The sequence below is a fragment of the Choloepus didactylus genome, chromosome 20 (assembly GCF_015220235.1).
Source record: "Choloepus didactylus isolate mChoDid1 chromosome 20, mChoDid1.pri, whole genome shotgun sequence".
In the NCBI taxonomy this organism is placed as follows: Eukaryota; Metazoa; Chordata; class Mammalia; order Pilosa; family Megalonychidae; genus Choloepus; species Choloepus didactylus.
The window spans coordinates 30,436,355-30,446,865 of record NC_051326.1 but is presented as its reverse complement, the minus strand read 5'-3'; the positions used below and the strand labels follow the sequence as shown (position 1 = coordinate 30,446,865).

General features: G+C 33.0%; 1 protein-coding gene across 1 annotated transcript in view; it reads right to left on the bottom strand.

Annotated features, from left to right (window-relative positions):
* Positions 1–8,811: 8,811 nt before the first annotated feature.
* CDCA2 (cell division cycle associated 2) overlaps positions 8,812–10,511 on the bottom strand; it is a 51,124-nt gene continuing 49,424 nt past the window's right edge. Inside the window, exon 16 of the mRNA XM_037813427.1 lies at positions 8,812–10,172. Within this exon, the coding sequence (XP_037669355.1) occupies positions 8,977–10,172 (1,196 nt within the window). The 3' untranslated portion in view covers positions 8,812–8,976. The remainder of the gene's footprint in view (positions 10,173–10,511) is intronic.

The window sequence follows — 10,511 nt, the reverse complement described above, 5'->3', positions numbered from 1 at the left end:
TAGTTTTGGATGGTTTCATAACTATTGTAGCTGATGAATTTAGTGGCTCCTCCAACTAAACATTCACAAGAATAGACAAGTATTCAAATGGCCTGACTTCCTTAAGCATCTAGGTTCTGGCAGATAGAGGAGGCAGCTGAAGCAAGTGAAATAAACAACAGGCCGAGTATTACAAGTCCTCCTATTTTTTTTCCAGGCTTTATCATTACCTGCTGTCCAATAGAGATCACTTTACACTGTACATCTTATAAAATAGAAACAATAGTGTATCTATTACAGAAATATGAAGATACAACAGTAATACCTTGGAAAGGTGTTTTACTATAGTGTGTGTGGATTGGGGAGGAAAAAACCTATGTGGGGGGGGCAGGGAAATTTAAAGGAAAGTGGGTTGTTTGATTCTCTCTGAGGGGAAAGAAAGTCATACAGGGAAAAAAGAGGCTACAATTTGATTGGGGAAGGTAAATTATTTCTAAATTTAAAAATAAGTTTATTTAGGTAAAAAAGGTGCCCTTCAGCTCCCAAAGGATTTTAAAAAGAATTATGGTAAATCGGAGTGTCCAATAATCCTACTTTTCCCAATGAAGGATGCATTTAACATATTTAAGTGTGAATACTAAGAGCTTAAAAGCAACATTTAAAAATGAAAAAATTAAGAGCCTGCTTTTTTCCAAGAAATTTGTAACATCCTCTCCCATCTGGAACCTACATTCACATTTGCCTCTTGACAGCCTGAGAGCTGTGGACCTCTTGGCAATCCCTATTTACACATTCATGGAGGTCTTTTTATTTTCCACCATTCAGACATACTTCCAAAAACTAAGCACCCACTCCTTAAAATGACTTATATGTCCAGAACATGCCAGTCAGGCTAGTTTATAGAAATATAATTGGACTTGACAGTGCTTGGAAAATAGAAATCATTGAATTAATATGCAATTTCTAGATGAAATGCAAGATTCAGGCAATGTTTTATCTGTATTTATTAAATGAAAATTTACCAACCAATGAAATTCTTCAATGGTTTCTTTGCATGAACAGAGATGCCTGATAATTGTTTAACAAAACATTTGGTCAAAGTTAGAATTTTATATTTCAAAGGGAGTACGCAAAAGGTGAACTTAAGTCTTTACTACCATTATGAGAGGCAGATTTCCTGGCATTGAATAATTTATATTTCCCATTTTTCTTGGTTAAGGCACAAACCAAGGGCCTATTGGTCCTAGGTAACTATAAATTAAAAGCTATTATTGTGACTAATGATAAATATATTTTGTCAGGGTCATGAAGTACAATGGTGCATTACAAAATGAATCATCTTGATTGTGCAGAATACTTTCTCCCCACAGATCCAAAGGATGGGAATATTTCACAACCTAAGTGGGGGTGGGTTGGACTCAGTAAACAATGTTGGAGGCTGCATCATAAAGGAATCATTGATGCTTACTACAGTGGATTGGGGGACGGGCATAGGAGGCTACTATCAGGGGGGTTTTACTGCATATTTGCTGGATCTGATATTCCTAGAACTCTCAGATTCTTAGTGGTCCCTAAATGTTTAAGCACTTAAATTCAAGCATTTATAACCCTTCAGGGACCTCTGTAGAATTTATTTTCATTTGGAGTTGCTATTATCACAGAGAATTCATTTAAAAAATATTAGTAGAAAAGTTGATAGTCTATTTAAAAGTATTACCACAAATGCAATTAAGACAAATATCTAATTTTTAACGAAAAAATGCCACCTGCAAGCTGCAAATATGTTTATTAATTTCTCCTCACAGTATTTTCTTTGGCTGTGACATATTCTAATATGCAGTTGAACAAGGGCTAAAAATTGTCAAACCAAATTCTTGTTTGAGAGCTGAGCTCTAACTACTGCCAGTTTGAGAGAAACACACATCCAGGTTTCGGGACTATGTCTTGTTTGTTTTGGCTATGGCACAGGGCAGAACAGTTTCCATCCTATTCGAATGCATTCAAGAGAGTTTGAAATATTGCACAATAAAAGTCATTCATTATTTCTGTCTGCTTTCCCTTCCAAAAACAAAAATGGCTACCCAGTTCCAAATCTACACAGGGGGCAGGAAGAAGGGAGTCAGAGGGTCACTGGAAATCACCCAAGACTAACACCAGGTTTTTCAGGTTTGAGTTAGGGAATACTTCTGAAATCTTCATTCCCAAGGTATACTTAAAACAAGAAAAGACTGGTTGCATTTGGTTATTGCTCTGTTATGAACAATTGACTATTAGAAAATGAACACATTGAATTTGTTCAAATGTTAGGCATAAAATCAATACACTTCACATTCAAGCACCTGGCATCTGAACTAAGCTTACTTGAGCCTAAAACTCTTTTTACTCATTTTTGCTATAAAGTTTCAACTGTTTTGACACAAATTCTATACCGGGAAACATTATTGCACTGTTAGAATCAGACCTTTGGAAGAACACATTTATGCAACTACCTAATGCAACATAGGAGTTATCTGATATTTATTTACATGTTTACCAAACCAGCACCAGGGACAAACACAGGAAATGTGGTTTGTTTTTAAATGGCAAATCCAGAAATGCCACTAACAAATCATGTCATTTAACAATGACAAAAACACAACCACAAAGTGGAATTTGGAAAAAAAAAAAAAGCAAGTTTTAAGTGGGTGAATAAAGCCATGAGAATAAAAGAATTGTGAGATGTAGTAAATCCATGTAATAGTTAATTTTTAATTTCAGAGCTTAAAATTCACACACACACATACACTTAGGAATTTTGAAAAAATGCACGTGATTTGAATTTTCTTGAATTATATCTAAAACCAAAAATGTTAGCTTTGCTTATACCTCCATGTAGGCAGCCCGCTTTTATCATACAGAATGTAAATTAAACCATTTAGTACAACAATTTGTGTCATGGAGAAATGAGAAAAAGCAAGACAAAGTCAGCTCTCCAGCTTGTTAGTGGAAAATCTGTGGTGAAATACTCAATCTTCCACTTAGAAAATGCAAACTTTTTTTCTTTACATGCTTTTTCATTTATTTTTCCTTTTCATATTATGTAAGTGATATAATGCTTAAAGTATCAAAAAATAGGAGCAGTTCCAGAAAGTACTTGCTTCTTAATTTCCTACAATTTTCCAAAAACTTCCCAATAAATCTTAAAATTAAGATCATAGCCAGGCTAAGTAAAATCTTGGTTGATGATGTGGGACAAAATATGTATCAGGAGAATGGTAATGATTACTAATGTTCCACTTAAGCTACTATGTTATTTGCATTATGTATTCTTTTCTGTATTACAAATTTCATAAAAATAGAAAATCATCAAAGAATATAGAAAAATGAACACACCAGTATAACATCAGATAAATTTGAAGCTGTAAGGCCATTAGCTGTTAAGTTTATTCTAGAGTCAAGTCAAGGCTATCCAAGAATCTTTAAATAAATTAAGGCTAAAAATAAATTCTATTTGGAAAGCAAAAAATGTAATTTAACTTTATCCCAGGTTCAGCTCACTGACCTAGGACTCTAAACCGAGTCAAATCATTCAGACCTACTGCAAGAAACCTGGTAGTATAAGAAAGAGAAATGCATAAGCATTCAAGAGGAGAGATTTCTTGTTTATTATGTACAATTCACAGTCTATGGTCTAGATTCAACTTCATGCTTCCCCAAGATTAATTCATAGGGTAGAATATAATAGGAAGTTAATAAAAATATTTAAAACAAACATTTACATGAGATGAAGCCAACCTACAATGCCTAGCTAGTCTCAGTGAATAATAATGAAAGGACATTTGGAAAAAATGTGCATTTTGGAGTTCCATTCCTCTAAAACTCCTTTTAGTGAAATTTGTTTAAACATCACTTCTTCCAGAAAAGAACAAAAGAAAACTTACCACTTCAAGAGCTGATAGGTCCAGGGCACTCTTTGATAATCACACTTACCCTGTATTGTAATTCTGATCCCTTAGAGAAAATTGATCTTCTTGAAAGCAGTGATCATATTTAAAAATTAATGCCTAGTACATAGTAGTTGTTGGATAAATGCCTGGCAAGTTTATCAAATGAATCCATAATTTGTGTGAGACAACTGGGTAGATGGAAATTTTTTCACATTAAGAAATAATTCTCAAATGCTAAGGATACTTTCCCATAAGGATAGTGACAAAACTATAATAAAACCAAACTATAATAAACCAAACTATAAAACCTCAATTTATGAAAACACATGAAGGTTTATTTAGATAATTAAAATTTTTAGCAAACAACTCTGAACCTTATTTTAATTCAACTCCATTTTCTCACTGATCTACCCCAAGATCTATCTGGGAAGTTGGACCCCTTACCATATTTCTGATATCTTATAATTAGTGACTTGGCTTTTTGCTCCAAATGGTAATTCAGGTCTGTGTATAATTGAAGGCTTCTGAGAAATCTGGTTGGTTACGCTTTCACTTGATATTGTTACATGACCAGCCTCCCTACTGCCATCCCTTCCCCCAAAGAACTTGAAACATAAGCAATGATAAATATTTACCATACAGAAAAAAAAAGGCGTTTTCTATAGTAATCAAGATGGTGTGATATTGGTATAAAAATAGACATTTAGATCAATGGTCTAGAATAAAGTCCAGAAACAGACCTACACATATAAGGCTCAACAAAGGTGCCACAGTAATTCAACAGGGAATGAATCAAATGGTGCTGGATGATTTCCATACAAACAAACCCTGACTCTCATTTTATACAATATACAAAAATTAATACAAAGTGGATCACAGACCTAAATGGGAGAGCTTTAACTATAAAATTTCTGGGAGAAAATCTCTGCGACCTTGAAATAGGCAAAGACTACTTAGGACACAAAAGACATGACCCTTTAAGGAAAAAACTGATAAATTAGACTTTATAAAAATTAAAACCTTCTGCTCTTCCAAAGACACTGCTAAGAAAATGAAAAGACAAGCCATAGACCGGGAAAAAATGTCTGCAAGACATATAACTAATAAGGACTTGTATCCAAATTTTCACAGAACTCTCCAACTCAGTAATAAGACAACAATATAACAATAGAAAACATGGGCAAGAGATTTGAACAGACACTTCCCTGAAGAAGATATAAGGATGGCAAATAAGCACACGAAAAGATGTTCAATATCATTAAACATTAAGGAAAAGCAAATCAAAACTGCAATGAGATACTACTACACGCACTTACTAGAATGGCTAAAATGAAGATGACTGACAACACCAAGCACTAATGAAGATGTGGACAAGCTGAAACTTAATGTGTTGCTGGTGGGAACACAAAACTGTGCAGCCATTAAGGAAAGGTCTGGCAGTTTCTTAACATCGCAGGAATCTTGCTCCTAGGTATTTACCCACGATAAATGAAAATATCTGTCCATACAAAGATCCACATGAAATGTTTATAGCTGATTGATTCCTAACAGCCTAAAAAGGGAAACAATCCAAATATACACGAATAGGTGAATGGATAAAACAATTCTGGTACACCCATGAAAAGGAGTACTACTCAGGGATAAACAGCAATCTACTTGTAACAAGCAACATAAATGAATCTTAAAGGCATTATGCCAAGTTTAAAAAGCCAGATAGAAAAGGATATCTATCATGGATCATTTATGACATTCTTGAAAAGGCAAAACAATAATGAAAGAAATCTGCAATTGCAAGGGGTTGAGACTGGGGGAGAGGTGACTATTTGCAAAGTGGCAGATGAAACATTTTGTGGGATGATGGAAATGTTGTATTTGGTGGTGATTACATGAATTTATATGTTTGCCAAAATTCAAATTGTACATTTAAAAAGGGTGAATTTTACTGTAGGTAAATTTTTTTAAAAAAAGCTTTCTTTCGATCTAAAGCATGAATCAGACATTGTTTTCTCCTTGTTATGACAGGTCTAAGTCTCACCCTCAATTCCATAAGCTTCAGTGGAATGTAGGCAGTGAGAGAAAATGGAAGCAAAGTGCCACTTAATGGAAGGAGAAGAAAATGAGCAGCAGAAAGTAAGAATACAAATATTTTTAAAGGAATTTGCCTTTAATTTCTATAGAAGAGAATTTAACCATTTTATTTTAATTTCAAGGAATTTATTTTAATTTCAAGGTTATCTTACAGACATTTGCACACAAGTCCAGCATGGTGTAATTTTCAATAGCAAAAAACTAGAGACAACTGGCTGGCATCCATTAGTAAGGAGATGGCTAACTAAATTACAGATCTCCAAACATGCAATCCTATACAGGGCTTAAAAAGACTGAAGTAGCACTAGGGTTTTCCATAAGAGGATTGAAGCATATTCATAGTATTTTGAAGATTAAAAAAAATCAAGTTGTGGAATGACACATATAGTGAGCCCATAAAAAAAAAACAACAAAACCACAGGAAAAAGTCTGAAAGATAGAGTTGTTGTTAACCGTGTTTACCCAGAGAAAGCTGGGGAGGGAAGGTGTGGTTGCACAATGCCTGCATAGTGGGGAGGGAAAGGAAAACAGCTGCCAATATTTCTACTTTTAAAATTTATACAGTTTTCTATTCTTTTTATTCCTCCAATAAATAAATATTATTCCTTCAATAAATACATTTTTTTGGTAATAAGAATGAGTAAAAATGAAAGTTTAAGGAAAGTACATACAGTAACAATTTGAGTTGCCCTGGCTTTAAGTTTATGTATATAGGAGGGAAAAAAAATTTCAGATATCATGCTGCCATCTTCTGGAACACAGAAGAATCTACAACAGCATAAAAAGATTATTAAGCATAAACACATTCTATGGCAAATGTCAAAGGGTACTACAGTAAACAAGATAAGACAGGAAAAAATTATTTTGAATCCAAGTTTTTGATTTAACGACAAATGAAAATAAAAATTAAAAGCAAACTAGCATGATCAAATACAAAAATAATTAATTTTTCACAAATCTTATGATACAAATGAAAATTAGAGGATAAAACTACATCTAAATTGCTTTGATTTTTCAGACCTGTTTCTTTTAGGAAAACTGTGTATTGGCAGATATCAACAAAACATTTATAATAAAACATTCTGAAAGCAGTAGAACTTGTAAAGTGTGTGTATATTTTATTTTTATTGTAGCTGTTAGAAAATGAGATTTTACATTTGAAAAATAAAACCAAAATCACAAGTCAAAATGTTTCCCTCATCTTCTTAAGTACTTTTATCAGAATTGAAACAGAGCATGTGAACTTTTAAAAATTCAGATACAGTCGGGAGAATATGAGAAAATAACAAGTCATAGTTTTTAGCCTTCATATTAAACAAAAAAGAAATACATTTTTTTTAAATACCTCCAATAGCTTATGTTTCTGCAAGTTTTTACTCTTTTATTTCATTAAACTACCCAAACTGAGAGGCTTCATAAGAAGTTAATTAGTTCTTTTTTTGGTTTGTTTTCCATGGTATAGATTTGCCAACCACACTAAACTATAAGGGAGAGAAAAGTCCATAATTTACGTGTAAAGATAAAAGAAAACTTTAAACAATGCACCCTTTAGCTGAAGAAATTGGGGAACACTTTGAGTGTTAATGTAAAATACATTAGTCTTTAGCAGCAGGAGTTCCAGACCTACTGGTGCCAAGAAGGTAACAAATAGTCTCTATCTAAGGAGGGGAAAATGGGCAACTCAGCAGGAGCTTTCTTCCCTGTTGTGTTATTTATAGAGACCTCTATTTGTTAACATGTTTCTGCTATCATGGAGAGAGGGAGTTTGATGATTTAAAGGATTTCAAAGACAATTGTTTAATGATACAATGATTTATGTGCACTCACAAGTTCAAGATATAAAGCAATTCAGATTTTCAAATTGCTATCCGCCAAATAGCTATAAGAGATACTGCTAAAGCTTAACTAGAAAAGCGAAACAAGTAATAGTACTGCATATTATGAGATAAAAAGTTACAACTGCTGGAAAATGCCTTTGAAAAAAAAAGAGAAACCAGTTACCCAGCACCATCTTTTATGTTAGTAAACTAATTTTCTAGGGCCCCTTCCAATGAATTCCTGGATTTTTTAATGGAGGACCATGAATGAAAACCCAAAGTACCTGTGATTAACTTGAATAAGCTGAGATGTGAGTATTAAACTGAACTACCATATTTTTACCAATGGTCAACCCCTAATCCCGACCCTACAAAGCACATGAGAATCTTGTTTGAAGGAAAGAATGCTTATGCATTAGTTACTTACAAATTTTGTACGCTTTTACAATGACAGGTTTATAAAATTCTGGTTATTAAATGAGTTCTTAGAAATGTCATGTTTAATATTTGACTATTAAAATAAAAATTTTATTTGAGACAGATAAAGCAAGTCATCAAAGCTTCTCTTAAATTTAACTCAAAGGGAAAACATGTTTCATAATTTCCTTTTTCCGTAATTGTTAAAATCTTTCTAAACCAGCTCTTCTGCAGTATTTTTAAATAAATACATTTTACCCCACTTTACTTCTTCAAGCTTATATTGTCTTCAACTTTCATCAAGTTCCATTAATTGTATCAATTTGTCATCTTTAAAAACTCATCTCTACAGATACAATCAACCAATTCTAAAAGATGCTTCACACAATAGAGACTCTAAACAGTGAGTGGTAAATAATGTGCTTATGTGAAAAAAATTAAGAGACATATTGTTGGGTCTAAAAAAACTCCTTTTAGCAAAAGATTAAGAAGGCATTTATCATTTTGGAGAACTTAATTAATAGAATTTTTTTTTTTTTAAATCATGAAGAAATTCACTTATTTCTACTTAAAAGTAGGCTCAATTTAAATGATTTTATTAATTGAAAATTTTAAAACATTAACGTTGAACAAAGGATGGGAACTAGAATGAAAGAATCTTTTAAACACAGATGGTTACCTTCTCTCTTGCCAAATGTTCTGCAGGAAATGTCAGTTATTGCTTTAGATCTCCAATACGTCCACTTCTTTTAAAAGTCATTTAGAAAGCTTTCTCCTTTCCTATTGAGAGAGCTTCTTCTTTTGTAGCATTTTGATTGAGTATTATTTTTGGTATTTGCAAGTGTAGATATACAAAAGCTCTTCCTCCTTTTCTCAGGTTTATGAGAAGAATTAGCAGCAGAACCCTCACTGTTTTCTTTACCTGATACAGAGGGCAGCAAACACATTTTTTGTCTGGAGGAAACAGTTTCTTTTCTGGGAGACATACTTTCAAATCCTCTGTTTTCAAATGTTGTTCTCCTTTTGGTTTTTTGAGAAGGAAGTGGAAGTGAAATCCACACAAGCCCTTCATTTTCTGAATCTTTCTGTAGCCTTGTGCTACGTCTAACTTTTGTTTCACTATTTATTCTCCTAAAGGTTTGCTCTAGGGAGTCAGATAAATCTTTATACAGTTCAGAATTTTCTAAACTAATTTCTACAGTGCTGCTCTCACTGTAGGCAGGTTTGTGATTTTCATTTTCATCCAAATGCAAGCTTTGACCATCAGGATAATAAATAGAGCGTCTTCTATGTTTCCTATCTTTATAACTCATACTACTACTATTTCCTGCAGATTTTCTTTCCAAACCCTTACTTTGACTTTTAGTTTCTTTTATATCTTCAATTAAGACACCTTCTAAACAACTAAATTCTTTTCGTGAGTCAAACATTAAATGACTGGACTTCAGTTCTCCCTCTATAGCTACGAAGTAGTCTTTCTCTTTTTCAACTTCTGAAATATCTTTTGAAATTTTCAAGATTTGACAAAGGTTTTCCATATTTTGATCAGTAGCAGAAAATTCCTGGGATTGCAGGATACAATCAGATTTTGGATTATCCAATAAAATAGGTTCCACAGTCACAGCAGCATAAGAAAAATGATTGTTTTCATTCTCAGTCCTGGTTTTTAGTTCATTTTTACTTTGTAACTTATTTTCTACTTTTGAATTATTTTCATTTTCATTAACTTCTGTAGCATTTATATTTGAATCTTGATCAAAAGTAGGATTGCCAAGGGATGACAAACTTTTTACGTAAGTGCTGCAGAATTCAGACACATCACACATATCAAAACTTTGATTCATATGTACATCTTCTGGGCTCTGAGGCAAAAGATTCTTTTTTTTAACTGGTTTTGTAGGAGGCATCCCCACTTCTTCAAGTTTACCCTTTGAGTTTGAATCATCTGTGGGCATGTAAATAAGTTTAAATCTAATTAAAGAGTAGCAATGGAAATAAACATTAACAAATCACACAGGTGTATAATTGTATTCTAGTGTATTGTGTTTTAAGGGTTTGAAAATTACAAGACATATAAATGTTACACTGTACTCTGTAATTGTCCTCTTTCTCTTTCAGTTCTTCTCCAAACCACAGGTTATGACAATAAGTATTCACAATGCATGAATTAATAAAATATCTAGCTACAGACCATGAAAATGAGAATTCCTTAAATTGCTTTCTCTCTTCTAATTCTAATGTACTTCCTATACTACAAGGCCAGTTAGCTTGAGGCACCACACTT